Genomic DNA, 15,668 nt, shown 5'->3' with positions numbered 1-15,668 from the left:
TGTCCCTGGTTTATGCACAAGGGAGCACAATTTTTGTCCCAGATAGTGGTAAGCTATCTATAAGCAATAGTGCTACCAGAATACATCAGTGCATTATCTACCCAAACATTTAAAGAATATAACAGCTTCAAAAGTAAAATCTACTTCATTAAATTATGAATTGTACTTCTGGGTTTATAAAAATGTACAGCTGCACATCTGAACTCCCCCTTATGGACAGGAAACACATTACATATTGGCAGAAAAACAAACTGGAAACATATCTAAACATACATCCTGCACTCACTTTCAACTGTGTATAGGTCAAAAGCTTGATCCAGAAAGGAATAGCAATTTCATGAAAAGCAAGAGATTTCACAGTGATGAGATATCCCAGGGCCCTTCACAATAAGCACTGTTGGACAGATGGCTGGAAACTTGGTTAAAGAGGTAGATTGGAAGGCATAATTGGATAGGAGAGAGGGGTGGAATTCCAGAGCTTGGGATGGAGGCAGCTGAAGGCGCAGCCACCAATGGTGGAGTGATGAAAAGTGCAGATGCATAAGAGGTGAAAATTGGAAGAGTGCAGAGATTGGGACGTTTGGAAGGCTGGAGGAGGTTAAAGAAATAAGGGGGTGGGGGTAGAGGAGGCCTTGGAGAAATTTTGAGTTAAACATTGTTTGCCACTCATTTTCCTTTGTTATCTTAGAATAACTCCTGATTTGGACAAGTCCAGTGAGGACACAAGGGGGCTGGTTTTACATTTAGGGACATGACGGGTGTATAGAATGCATCTGCTCTTTGCCTGTTGTGACCATCCAGTCCAAGGTCTGGGTTTCAGATACGTGCTGCATGTGCCAAATAGATGCTCTGAACTTGCTTGCTGGTTATGTTATGAAAGATAGGGAATTAACTCATTTTCAGAAGCTGTGACAAATGTGTGTGTGTGTGTGTGTGTGTGTGTGTTGGGGGGAGGGGCCAGGAATGGGGAGAAGTGCACTCAAATTCCCTGGTGGGTGACAAGTCAGGAAGGAAGGGGTGGATGGTGATAGACCACTAAAACATAGAAAACACAATTTTTAAAAAAAAAAGAACAGCAGCAATATTTAAGGTTAAGGATAAAAACAATGGGAAACACTGACATAAACTGTAAAGATCCTTCATTTTAACTGAGTTTCTTTGGGGTAGTGCAAAATGAAAACAAACATTTATTTTCAGTTATTTATTAGGCTTCATTAAGTTTACAGAAACATTTCAAAACAGTGTTTACACCAACTCTCGATAAATAATCTGCTGTTGACAACACTGGGATCATTTCTGCCTTTTTATGTTGGGCGCTCACGGGGTCTTGTGACAATGTTCCACCACAGTGGAGGTAGGTCACCCTCCTTATGAGCAGGGGGCAGAGCCTCACCTTCAAGATTATCAGCCACTTCCTTCAGCTGCTTCACCTACAGTGGGAAAGAAAATAAAAGTTACCATGCAGATACCCTTCTCTTCCTTCTACACTATCAGGATCAAGTAATTCTAAAATGCAATTTTAACTTGCTTGCAATGATTTGACTTCCAGTTTGGGTCTAAATCCATACTTTGGGTTAAATTTAGAACCCTGCACTCACTGTAAATCATGACTGACATTTTTGTTTATGTCCATGGCCAGACTGTAGTTACATTTTTGCTTAAATGTGTCAATTTTTAATACAGACTTTTAAACAAAAACTGCTCCACCTGCTTATCAAATCACATGGTTTAGTGTCTCTAAGGTTGAGAATTATTGTAACACCCACCTTGAGGAGTGATTTTCAGTGCTTGTACCAGTGTTAAACATCCCCATCAGGACATGCAATGGAATGTCAAACAGTGCATTGAGTGGTGGGATAAATATTTCTTTACTAACTAAATTTCTGATCGCTCACGAAATGAGAGGAGAAAAGACGTAGGAGTGGATAATTGTGGTCAAATTGGCTCATGTGTTTCCCTACTTTACAATACTGACTATATCTCAGAATACGTAATCAGCTGTGAAATGCTTTGGGATGTCATGAAATTGAAATACTAGTCTATCTTTTATATAGGAATTACAAGACTGATAGAGGCTGTTTGGCCCAAACTGTCCACTTTGATGTTTAACCTTCACAGACAGTCATCCCAATTTTATGTGGCTGTTATGTTCCCATATTCTTCACACTCCTTCAAATCTAATCTATTCTTAATTATTTTCATGGTGTCTGCTTTAGTCACTAACTCCAATAGTGCATTTCAGAGCCTCACAACTCAGTGCAAAAAGCTTCCGCTGTTTGCTGTCCTAAAACTTTGTTTAATATTACATCTATGTCCTCTTATTCTAGATCCTAATTACTAGGAAGTCTCTCTACCCCATTAGCTATCTCCATTATAATTTGAGATGCCTACATCAAATCACTCTGTATAATTCCTCTTTAGTCATAGAGGTCTACAGCACAGAAAAAGGCCCTTTGGGCCATTGAGTCTGTGCTGGTCAAACAAGTACTTAACTATTCTAATCCCATTTTCCAGCACTAGGCCCATAGCCTTTATGCCATGGCATCGCAAGTGCACATCCAAATACTTCTTAAATGTTATGAGGGTTTCTGCCTCTACCACCCTTTCAGGTAGAGTTCCAAATTCCCACCACCCTCTGGGTGAAAAAATTCTTCCTCACATCCTCTCTAAACATCCTGCCCCTCACCTTAAAATCTATGCCCCCTGGTTATTGATCCCTCCACCAAGGGGAAAAGTTCCTTCTTGTCTACCCTATCTATGCCCCTCCATAATTTTTATACATCTCAATCATGTCCCTCCTCTGCTCCTGGGAAAATAACCCCAGACTATCCAATATCTCCTCATAACTAAAACTCTCTAGCCCAGGCAACATCCTGGTAAATCTCCTCTGCACTCTCTCTAGTGCAATCACTTCCTTTCTATAATGCAAATTCCTAAACTACACGCAATACTCTAGCTGTGGCCTAACCAGCGTTTTATACAGTTCCCGCAAAACCTCCCTGCTCTTATATTCCATGCCTCAGCTAATAAAGGCAAGTATCCCATATGCCTTCTTAACCACCTTATCTACCTGTCCCGCTACCTTAAGGGATCGATGGACAAGCACACCAAGGTCCCTCTGAGCCTCGGTATTTCCCAGGGTCATACCATTCATCGTGTATTCCCGTGCCTTGTTTTGTCCCGCCCAAGTGCATCACCTCACACTTATCCGGATTAAATTCCATTTATCACCGATCAGTCCACCTGACCAGCCTGTCTTTATCCTCCTGTAATTGAAGGCTATCCTCTTCACTATTTATCACCCCGCCAATTTTCGTGTCGTCTACGAACTTACTGATCAACCCTCCTACCGTCAAGTCTAAATCATTTATATATACCACATAACAGCAAGGGACCCAACGCTGACCCCTGTGGAATCTCAGTGGACACAGGTATCCCGTCACAAAAACACCCCTTGACCATCACCCTCTGCTTCCTGCCACTCAGCCAATTCTGGATCCAATTTGCCAAATTGCCTTGGATTTCATTATCAGTCTCCCATGCAGGACCTTATCAAATGCCTTGCTGAAGTCCAAGTAGGCTATGTCAAATGCATTGCCCTCATCTACACACCTGGTCACCTCTTCGAAAAATTCAATCAAATTGGTCAGATATGACCTCCCCTTAACAAAACCATGCTGACTATCCTTGATTAATCCCTACCTCTCCAAATGTAGATTAATTCTGTCCCTCAGAATTGCTTCCAATAGTTTCCCCACTACTGAGGTTAGACTGATTGGCCTGTAGTTCCCTGGTTTATTCCTTCCTCTCTTCTTGAATAACATATCAATGTTGACCAGGTCAGCCAATGGGAGCAGGTGATGGTGTTGGAAAAGGAGCTCACCCCAGCCCACACTCTTCTGCAAGAGGAACAATCTGGATGATTGGAGAATACAGGTTCTCCATGAAGCAACCAGATTACTGTAGCCACATCCATATAACTGTGACATAACAATAAAAGTTGATTTCTATTCATTGTGTTTCTGATCAGAGTACTTCTAATAATCAAAAGACATCACTTCACCAAAGCATTTTGTACAGGTGATATGCCAGGAATAAGGCTGCCTCTGCTAATCTACTGCTTGTTTGCCATACTCTTTAACATTCCTCTTTTAAAAAGGAATTAGATACTTGATTGTAAAAGAATTTAGGAAACTTCTTTATGCTGATCTGTGCCAGAGAATGCCACATCCCAACCAATTAAAGCATTTTTCAAAGCAACAGTATTTTTAAATAGAAATATATTAAATTAAATTGTTACAACTATTTTCCACAATTTTTTTATAAGCAGATGCTGGTAAACTTCCACACATCCACTACAATATCTTGCTGTTGATTAATATGTTTGATTGCATAGATGATTTGCCAACCACACAATACTGCAGGGCCTCTAAAAATGCTGCAGATTGTATTTTTCAATGAAATTATTTTTAAGCGAATGGAAAGCCGATAGCTAAGATACTTGGAACTATTATAGTATAAATGCAGTATTATGGGTTTGTATCCACCTCTTTATCCCAACTCTGGAGACGCAGCTTCTTCCATTGCTCTCGCTTGGCAAAGTAATCTGGGTACATTGCTTTCTCAGACGGATGCCAGTAATCCAGATAGGACTCAGGTGTCTAGCAAAAATAGAGGAAAACATATCTTAAATAAATTTAAAAGTCAGGGTTTGAAGAATAGCCTCACAGTAAAATAAACTTTTTTGATTTTTGCACATCAGTAAAAGAGCATCAATAATTTTGGGGAATAAGTTGATGAGAAATCTAAGTCACCCATTAGATATATCAAAGCAGGATACAACTAAGTGCTAAAGCACTTAGCACTTGTTTCCATCAAAACTTATGTCAATAAATTTAAGATTCTTGCTTATAACCCAGTATCAGGTTACCTCACAGACTTAAGGCACCTAGACTATAGACTTCTCCCCAAACTTCTTAAAAACTTCCAAGCAGCTCAAAAATCAGAAAAAAATTGGACAAAGCCCTGGAGAGATCAGTGTGGTCAGCAGTAAGCAAGCAGATAGGACAATCCAGGTCTGTGCTGAGTTAGGAAATCACAGTTAGTAGTACATCAGTGGAATTGCTAAATTAACACCAGTTTCACCAGACTGTAGACATAAAAGAAAACTGATCATCCTCCAACAATCCTGGCTGGAAGCAAGCATTTGCAGAAACTGGTTAAGGACAGAGTTTCATTCAGAGAACAATAAAAATAAACTTAAGGTAGCTAACAGTTCAGCCAAGAGGTTAATTGTAGAGGTGGACTGTTGATAATTGTGGTAGCAATAGGAAAAGTTTTTTCAGCTATGAAGAGTCAGTTAGAATGAAGAACTTTTAAATGGATAGAGTTGCTGGCCTGAATGATGCCCACCAGGGGTTCTTTTAGGAGATTGGGCAGGAGCTATGCCAGCCCCTTGCCTGAATGTTTAATAGTTTGCTGGAGTCTAGGCTCTTTCAGGAGACTCATGTAGCTCTAATCTGAAAAGGGGATAAAGGCAGACTTGGGTAACTATGGACCTATTAACTTAACATGGATAAGATGCCTATGGGAATCATTAGGGATGCAATATATTACAGACAGAGAAGGCCATATTAGGGTTATCTAACAGAATCTGAAAAAGGTCATGCATTACCAATTTGATTGTATTTTTTTGAAGAATTCTCCAGGATATTGAATGAAGGAAACCTGTTAGACATAGTTTAATTAGACTTTAAAAAAGCATTTAATAAGCAGCCTCATATGAGGCTATCTATAATGCACTGGTTTTATATATGGATTTCACCTCTCACCTTGTAGCAATCATATCTCTCATAGGATGTGCCTCCTGGTGAATCAGGGAAAATATAGGGCTGCGGATGCTGCATTGTCCAGAATTCCTCCTCACCAGCTTTCAGCAGCTTTGTAGCCTTTATCATATCCTTTTCATCTTTATGTTCATCAAATCTTGCTCTCAGCATACAGGCATAAAAACGGTATTTGTCCCTAATTAGGAACAAAGTAAATGTCACAAATCAGTGGTAATTTGTGTTAACCCCAGGAACTGTGCCTTCACAATTCATTCCAACAAGTTTGCACTCTTAAATGAATTAAAATGGTGGCAGGTGTAATCAAATATTACTATTGTGACCTTTTCCTTGTTTCAGTTACCAAAAAGATTTGTCTCTAGCTAGTGTTAGAAGGCAAAATGCTAAACACCAGTCTTTCATTGTGCCTCTCTGAATCTCAATGGATAAAGGTGCTACAAAATGATCATTTTTAGGAAAAATTTAATTATTTGGTCCACTAGTGATGAGTTTGTTTATTTTCTCTCTGCAGATGTTGAATGAGGTTTAGGTTTAACAAGCTCAGCAGCCTGTTATGTATACAATGTGACTTGCCTTCTTGAACTCAAGTCATAATTAGCTTTGAACAAATACATGTTATTTTTCATGCAAGAATATTCTGCTTATAAACCACCAAAACAATTTTGGAAGGAATAAATACTTTAGACTTGGGAAGACAGTTGAGTTTAATGCTAAAAGCCATTAGCTGTGCCCCCAGTATCTGCTTCCCCATGTAATATTGGTTTCTGTATGTGAAGCGGATGGCCTAAGGTATGCCCTATGCTAATGCTGCCATTCGATAGAGACAAGTGAAATGCTCTGTGCTCCAAATAAGGTAACATGAGTACAATACATACTGGTAGAGCAATGGAGGTGAAACCTGTTAAATCATTCAAGAGGCAGCTGGATGTTGAACTTAGATGAGGGGGATTGTAGGTTTAAAAGGAAGAATAAGTTAGGCGGGCAGCCACTTCAACAGTACTTAACCCTAATAAAACTAGAAGACATAACACTAGGGATTTGTGGAGCAAGGAAGCAGGCATTCACCCCAAAATCAAAAGCCCAGATTTTGAAAGATGTTCTGCATTTAGTGAACTTTGACTGTAAAGTTAGCAAGGTTACTTTTCCTTCATGGAATATCACAAGTGTTACTAGTTAAACAGAAACCTATATACAATAGCAATTGCAGTGGTGTTTCATCAAATTTATTCAAGTCCCTTTACAAGATTAAATTTCAAATAGAGATCATACACTGTTCAAATCAATTTCTCCTTCAACAGTGCTCTCCTACAAGAGGCCATTATGCATCACTGCTCAATACCAAGCTCAATCCTACCCATATTCAACATTTTGCAGAAACAGGAACCTAAACTCACCATCCTAGAATATTAAAACTAAGAGCCAGCACAGACTCAGTAGGCTGAATGGCTCCCTCTGAGCTACACTATTCTGTGAACTGGCTTTTGTGATTTGAATGGAAAATAAATGCCAGACACAAAAGGAAGCAGCACCTTGAAGGCAACTTCCAACAAGAGAACAATTGTGGGAACTCCATTTGGGAGGGGGTGGCAAGAGGATGTAACAAAGAACATTGGTAGACTGAGACTAGTGATTGAACCATCATAGGTAAATAATGACTTTTGTTCTAATTATGCAAGAAAATGTTTCTTCACATCTTTTACATTCTTCAAAAAAAAATTTCAGTCTTAAGGGGCATGGAGATCAAATGTAACGATTCGTCCATTACACTGATAAAATCATGTCTAAGAATGTAGCGTGAAACTATCAGCAAAATGTTGGATAAGTTTGGTTGAGAGGAAGGGATCACTGATGGGAAGGAATAGAGCGAGTGGGAGGGAGAGTCAGAGCAATGGAGAGCCAAATTACTATGAAAAGAGTCAAAGGATAAGCTACTGCTAGCACTGTACTGCAATCTGGAGTAAACTAGATGGTCATGATCATCATACTTTGGTAAATTATTTCAACATATATAGTGTTAGATTCTGTCAAACGCTTTTGGGATGTCAATAATGATAAATAATTTGAAGTATTCAGCTGTTGAATACAAAAGGCATAAGAACCATTGTAGCTGGCCACAATAATTCCTGCACCATTCAATTACTATGGCATCAAACCAACCTAGCAAAATGGATACTATAGCAAAATAAGAACCAAGGACAACATCTTGACTCAAATCATATCTGACACAAAGGAAGTTGGTTACAGGAGGCCAATTGTTGCAGGCCTGGGATACCATTGCAGAAGTACCTCAGTGAGATATTCTTAACCCAACACTTAGCAGTGACTTTCCTTCCAATACAAGTTTGGAAGGAAGGCCGTTGACAATTGGATACTCTTCAGCTCTATTCACAATGAAGTAGCCCACAGTACCGCTCTGTCATCTATATCCAGCTTAGGCTGATAAATGGCAGGTAATATTCATGCCACACAAGTATCAAGTAATGATTAGCTCCAAGGAAATGCCTAATTATCCATCCAGCCTTCAACTGTCACCCCTCTCCAGCTGACTAGAGGTTAACTGGACCAGCCAGATCAGTAAAGTGATGAGAGCAGGGGAGAGGCCATGACCCTGCAACAAGTGCCTCACCAAGTCTTTCTAACACCAACAAAGCTTTAGTTGTGTGTGTTGCGCTCCTCACCATTTGCTTGGCTGGATGCAATTGCATTTGTTGTCAAGAGAGTACACCACCAACCAGGACAGAACAGTCTACATCGCTGGCAGCTCTACCACTAGACTCAATATTTAGTCCCTTCATCACCGGCACAATATGCTATAATTATGTCATCTGCAGGATGTGCTGCAGCAATTCATCAAAATTATTTCAACAAAACCTCCCAGCCCTGCAACCTCTACCACCTAGAATGACAAGGGATGATATCTAAGGAACACAATCATCTTCACGTTCATCTCCAAGTCACGAACCACCCCGGGTCAACATTGTGGAATTGTCTGAATACCATCACCACAAGAACTGCTGTGGTTCAAAGTAGCACCATGTAATCACCTCCTCAGAGCAAATAGGAATGGCCTATGAATCAAGCAGCATTGCCCACATCCCCAAGAAGAAATATATAAAATTTAATAACTTGAGCAACAAACAGGATTATCAGTGGGACTATCAATCTAAACACCATACTGGTGTTCATGGATAAATTCACAACTTTCAAAGTAATAATTTAAAAGTTAACAAAGGTTTGATAACTTCACAAAGTTCCAGTGAACGAGCAATAGCATGGCAGTTAGTTTGGTAAAAGGAAATACTTTTCATAGAAGAGGAGTCAAGAAAAATAACAGAAGCAAGTTTGCAGACAAACACTGAGGATGAAAAGAAGCATACCCAACAGACATCTTAGTTTTCAGGGGTGTACCACATTTTAAAAGGATAAACAAAGGGTGCAATTTTTTTTAAATTCATTCACAGGATGTGGGCTTCACTGGCTGGGCCAGCATTTATTGCCCATCCCTAGTTGCCCTTGAAAAAGTGCTGGTGAGCTGCCTTCTTGAACCGCTGCAATCTATGTGGTGTAGGTACACCCACAGTGCCGTTAGGAAGGGAGTTCCAGGATTTTGACCCAGCGACAGCGAAGGTCAAAGGTGATATATTTCCAAGTCAGGACGGTGGTGTTCCCATCTATCTGCTGTCCTTGTCCTTCTAGGCAGTAGTGGTCGTGGGTTTGGAAGGTGCTGTCTAAGGAGCTTTGGCGAATTCAGTGCATCTTGTAGATGGTACACACTGTTGTGTCGGTGGTGGAGGGAGTGAATGTTTGTGGATGTGGTGCCAATCAAGTGGACCGCTTTGTCCTGGATGGTGTCCAGCTTCTTCAGTGTTGTAGGAGCTGCATTCATCCAGGCAAGTGGAGTATTTCATCACACTCCTTAATTATGCCTTGTAGATGGTGGACAGGCTTTGGGGAGTCAGGAGGGAAGTTACTCATTGCATGATTCCTAGCTTGTGACCTGCTCTTGTAGCCACAGTATTTATATGGCTAGTCCAGTTCAGGTTCTGGTCAATGGTAACCCCCAGGATGTTGATAGTGGGGGATTCAGTAATGGTAATGCCATTGAACATCAAGGGGCAATGGTTGGATTTTCTCTTGTCGGAGATGGTCATTGCCTGACACTTGTCATGGTGCGAATGTTACTTGCCACTCGTCAGCCCAAGCCTGGATATTGTCCAGGTCTTGCTGCATTTGGACGTGGACTGCTTCAGTATCTGAGGAGCCATGAATGTTGGTGAACATCCCCACTTCTGATCTTAAGATGGAAGAAAGATCACTGATGAAGATGGTTGAGCCTAGGATAAATATATGCTTTGAATGAAAACACCGCCTCCAAAAGGAAGGCATGCTGAAACCTTAATTACTTAAGTCAAAAGGAAGACCCTGTATCAGGTGCAAAACCAAGACATTAACAATGTATCAAGGAAAAGATGAAATGTCAGATATTGCTTCATATTCCTATTAAAAAACTTTTTCAATAATATATACTACTGTGGTACCAATTCTGCACACAACTCATTAACTCAACATTCATTATTTTGCTTGCATATTAAATCAATACAATTCACTTGTTCTATAAATACTTCTACACGTGTGAGCTTTATTGTGTTAAAGTGACCTAATAGTCACTTTAACATAGTAACCCCTCTCTCTCAAGGCCCAATTAGTACAAGAAATATAGCTTCAGATGTCATTTTTCAGCATAAAGGCAAATTCTGACATCACACCAAGGCGGCAAGTCTTTTAATACCATACTTTTGGTACTGTTGTTGCTAGGAGCAAGATTGCCCCCGAAAAGGTAATCTCATATTTATAACGATGCAGTGACACAAAATAAATTCATCTAGTGCAAGTGCTAGCCCAAGAGTGTAACATGCTCTGACCCAAATTTTTAATTCCTCTCTGGCCACGGGGGAGGTATCAGAGGACTGGAGAACAGCTAATGTGGTTCCACTATTTAAGAAAGGTTGTCGAGATAAGCCAGGGAACAACAGACCAGTGAGTCTCACATCAGTGGTAGGGAAACTATTGGAGAAAATTCTGAAGAAGAGAATCTATCTCCACTTGGAGAGGCCAGGTTTGATCAGCAATAGTCAGCATGGCTTTGTCAGAGGGAGGTCATGCCTAACAAATTTGATTGAATTTTTTGAGGAGATGACCAGGTGTGTAGATGAGGGTAGTGCAGTTGATGTAGTTTATATGGATTTCAGCAAAGCCTTTGACAAGGTCCCACATGGGAGACTTATAAAGAAGGCAAATGCACATTGGATACGGGGTAATTTGATAAGGTGGATTCAAAATTGGCTTAGTTGTAGGAGACAGAGGGTGATGACAGAAGGATGCTTTAGTGACTTGAAGCCAGCGTCCAGTGGTGTACCACAGGGATCTGTGCTCAGTCCCTATTATTTGTCATTTATATAAACGACATAGATGACTATGTGGGGGGTAGGATTAGTAAGTTTGCGGATGACACAAAGATTGGTCGGGTGGTTAACAGTGGGGTTAAGTGTCTTGAGCTACAGGAAGATATAGACGGGATGGTCAAATGGGCAGATGGAATTTAACCCTGAAAAGCGTGACGTGATACGCTTTGGAAGGAGTAATTTGACAAGGAAATATTCAATGAATGACATGACACTAGGAAGTTCTGAGGAACAAAGGGACCTTGGCGTGTGTGTCCCTAGATCTATGAAGGCAGAGGGGCATGTTAGTGCGGTGGTGAAAAAGGCATATGGGACACTTGCCTTTATCAATCGAGGCATAGATTACAAAAGTAGGGAGGTCATGTTGGAGTTGTATAGAACCTTGGTGAGACCACAGCTGGAGGACTGTGTGCAGTTCTGGTTGCCACATTATAGGAAGGATGTGATTGCACTGGAGGGGATGCAGAGGAGATTCACCAGGATGTTGCCTGGGATTAAACATTTAAGTTATGAAGAGAGGTTGGATAGATTTGGGTTGTTTTCATTGGAGCAGAGAAGACTGAGGGGCGACCAGATCGAAGTGTACAAGATTATGAGGGGCACGGACAGGATGGATAGGGAGCAGCTGTTCCCCTTAGTTGAAGGGTCAGTCACAAGTGGGTATAAGTTCAAGGTGAGGGGCAGGAGGTTTAGGGGGGGATGTGAGGAAAAATGTTTTTACCCAGAGCGTGGTGACGGTCTGGAATGCACTGCCTGGGAGGGTGATGGATGCGGGTTGCCTCACATCCTTTAAAAATTACCTGGATGAGCATTTGGCATGTCATAACATTCAAAGCCAAGGGCCAAGTGCTGGTAAATGGGATTAGGTAGGTAGGTCAGGTGTTTCTCACATGTCAGTGCAGACTTGATGGGCCAAAGGGCCTCTTCTGCACTGAGAGATTCTGTGATTTACAATAGAAATGTTTGCCTCATTTTTAAACAAAACCTCACATAAATAGAGACACAGATCACATCAGATGAATATCCATAGCCAAGAATTTGATTTTCATAAAAGCTTGGAAACCAAGTCTTGGGGAAGTTTCCTCCTTCCTCAAAATATTAACCAACTTTATCAATGTCAATCAGTGTTATTCCAGTATGTTGATGTTATTCCTGATTTAATACACTTACAAAAAATTCTTAATTCTCACAACTGAAATCAGTTCATTAACTCTTAATAGTTTAAAAGTTGTCTCTTTATAAAGGCATTCCTTGCAATAAATCAGTTAATCTTAGAAGAAGACTTCATGGGCAATGTACATTCTGCACAGGGCTTGGCCTAAATAGCCAAGTGGTTATGGTACTGGGCTTGTAAACCGAAGATCAAGAGTTCAAATCTCACAATGGCAAACTATGAAACAATGTAACTTCATCTGAATAAACAGATGGAAACGGCTTTGTACTCGAAAGAGTTACATTCTGCACAGGTGAATTAATGACGTTTAAAGGCTTCAAGCACTAATTGTTAAAAGCAACTCAGTTTGGTTTTGGAACCGTGAAGATGGGAACATGTTTTGTGGTTTCAAATTTAGGTTAATGCTTTAAAATAAAACTCATTTGTAATAACGTTATGGCAGCTGGAAACTAAAAAACAAAAGCTGCAAAGACAGTACATCATGCAGCATCTGTGGAGAGAAATGGCGTTAACATTTCAGGTCGAAGATCCTTCTTAAGAACACCCCCGCCCCCCTTTCTTTCTCTGCACAGATTTAGGCTGCCTGACCTGCTGAGCGTACACAACCTTTTCTGTTTACGATTTCCAGTATTCAGAGTATTTTTCGACTGACAGTTGCAATTCATTGAACAAGCGTATGAACGCAATTATTTTTTGATTTACAAGCATTTATGCATTTCGTCCTGTTGCGCCAGATCAGTTAAATGGCAATTAAAATACTAAAACAAACCATCTCGTTAATGCGCTTCAAATGTGAATCGACGATCAAAGCACCAACTGCAAGTCTGTCAATCCAGCTCCAACACCACCAGTTTCTCTAACTCTGAATCCCCATCATTGCATTGACTCAAGGGAGATAAAGACCGAACCTGAAAATGCACCAGGATTCCAAGTGCCGCAGGGCCCGTTTGTAAAGTCGAAGTACTTTCTGCTGGTGCGTCAAATAAGCTGCCATCCTTCGAACCGTCCTTTCCCGTCACCTTCCCCTCCGGAGAACCATGGGCCGGCAGAAAACCGCCTGTGCCGGGAGGGATGACGGGAAAGCGGAGGACCACAGACTGCCAGCACCGATAGGGCTGACGGGAAGGCGGACGACCGCCCCACACCACCCCGCCCCGGCTCCGCCTGGAGGAACGACGGAGGTCCGCCAGTGCCGGAAAGAATGACGGGAAAGCGGAGGACCGAATCACAGGCACACAAAACCACCTATGTTGACGTTTAAAGTCAGCTGCAAGTGAAAGGCTTCTTCAACTGCCACTCCAATATTTTCATCGATTTTATACTGTTGTTTAATTTTGATGCCTGGGTTTCTCGCTAATAAATCCATGTCATAAAAGACCCTGACTCTCCCGCCGCAGGGATAAACGAAACGGATTTAGCAATGTAAACACTAGAGACTGGCAGCCTCACAGAATATATGTCCAGTATCCACAGTCACTGACACTGGTTAGTGATCCTTACTGGTAACTTGAGATGCTTGCATTTAATTCCTAGTCATGTCATTGCTCAGTCTCAAAAAGAATGTTTTTGCTGCCCACCCCCTGGGAATACCTGAAGGCTCCAGTGATGTCTTTTTAAACCTTGCAAAAGACGTTAATCCCTGAAAAATCCCATCAAAGGAACTCCCAAATGGATTTGGTTGCAAACTCAACGGGAAATTCAGCAAAACACGTCAGTGGGCCAGAATGCCCCAAAAGAGAAAAAAAAACTTGCATTTATATAGCCTCTTTCCCAACAACTTGTCTTTAATGTAGTCAAAATCCAAAGCGTTTCACAGGGCGTTATCAAACCAAAAATTACTTTGCTCAGGACATAAAGCATTTACAGCAAATGAAGTAGTTTTTGAAGGGCAGTCACTTCTTATGCCGGACAATCTCTATTACTGATGTCCATTGTCTTATACCAGACAATCTCTATTACTGATGGCCATGGAGGAATTGATACTGTCCAGAACTTAGGGCCTACAGCTGAAAGTATGGCTTCCACTTGAACTGGAGTGGTGTTGGGGGTGTGGGGTGTTGCGGGGTATGGTGAAGGAAATCAAGGACATGCAAGAGTCCAGAATTGGAAGTAGGCAAAATTCGCAAGGGTTGTAGGGCTGGAGGAGGTTACAGAGATAGGGAGGCAAAAGGCCTTGGAGGAGTTTGAACAAAAGTATGAGAGTGTTAAATCTGATGTGCTGCTGGACCAGGAGTCAATGTAGCTCAGCATGTAAAGGCATGATTGGTACGAGTTAGGACATGGCCAGCAGAATTTTGGATGAGCTCAATTTTACAGATGGTTGAGTGGCTGGCCAGTGAGCAATGGCAATAATCAAATCTGGAGGTTACTAAAGTGTAGATGAGAGTTTACACAGCAGATAGACTGTGGCATGTGTGGAGACAGGCAATATTACGGAGGTTGAAGTTGGTGGCTGGTGATGGAGAAGAAACGTGGTTGGAAACTCAGTTTAGGGTCAAATAGGATACTGCAGTTGCAAATAGTCTTGTTCATTCTCAGACAGTGGATAGAGAGGAGGATGGAATTGGAATGTGCATCAGAGGGAGTTGAGGAGAAAACTGAGTTTGGGCACTGAGGGGAGAAGAGGAGAAGAATGCTTCCACATGAACACTGGTAACCCAATAAACAATGTAATGATTATACAATTCCACATAGCATGCCAATACCTATCCATCATAGTTCACATTTACAGTATGGAAAGTGAGGGAAGATTTCCCAACATATTGGCAGCTTTCTGCTATAAACTAGTATTTATGCAGTTTAGGTTTTAAAAAATACCTGCACCCCACTGCCTATCATAGACCAATAATCAGGACTAAGTTTGAATTGTCAACAAAATTATTGCATTGCTGCAGCTGCTAATATTCTAGGTTGATATACATGTAAGTTCCAAGATTGTTCTGAACCCCAAATGCTAGCACATTGCCCATAATAAGAATTGGGAGATCGCCTTGTCCTATGTACTCCATTCATCACTGTCTTAGACTGAAAGTCCTTAGGGTTGCCAACCGTGATTAAATGTATTACTGGAGGTTTCATCACATGACTTGCCCCCCACCCTTCAGCCATTAGTCCGTCAACATATCCATCCTTTTGGCGTACTGCATTCCTATGCCAATTGGAAAGCAACAAGACTCATTAACCAAT

The 15,668-nt window shown here is 41.2% G+C and overlaps 1 protein-coding gene across 1 annotated transcript; it reads right to left on the bottom strand.

Moving 5' to 3' along the window:
* Window positions 1-1,186: 1,186 nt before the first annotated feature.
* ndufb9 (NADH:ubiquinone oxidoreductase subunit B9) lies at window positions 1,187-13,637 on the bottom strand. The gene is made up of 4 exons (XM_041190091.1): window positions 13,391-13,637; window positions 5,832-6,024; window positions 4,548-4,661; window positions 1,187-1,430 (listed from the first exon to the last, which is right to left on the bottom strand). Exons 1-4 carry the CDS (start codon window positions 13,474-13,476, stop codon window positions 1,305-1,307), a joined length of 519 nt encoding a protein of 172 aa, XP_041046025.1. The 5' UTR covers window positions 13,477-13,637; the 3' UTR covers window positions 1,187-1,304.
* Window positions 13,638-15,668: the final 2,031 nt, after the last annotated feature.

The sequence above is a fragment of the Carcharodon carcharias genome, chromosome 6 (genome assembly GCF_017639515.1).
Source record: "Carcharodon carcharias isolate sCarCar2 chromosome 6, sCarCar2.pri, whole genome shotgun sequence".
Lineage (NCBI taxonomy): Eukaryota > Metazoa > Chordata > Chondrichthyes > Lamniformes > Lamnidae > Carcharodon > Carcharodon carcharias.
This window is presented reverse-complemented; position numbering and strand designations above follow the sequence as displayed.

Bases quoted from the DNA above. Each gene is read 5' to 3' on its own strand.
- ndufb9 (XM_041190091.1), bottom strand. From the start codon at position 13,476: ATGGCAGCTTATTTGACGCACCAGCAGAAAGTACTTCGACTTTACAAA. The intron at 6,025-13,390 runs GTTCGGTCTTTA...GTTCCTAATTAG, and splicing joins GAATCCTGGTGCATTTTCAG to GGACAAATACCGTTTTTATG. The intron at 1,431-4,547 runs GTGGATACAAAC...TTCCCACTGTAG, and splicing joins TCCAGAGTTGGGATAAAGAG to GTGAAGCAGCTGAAGGAAGT.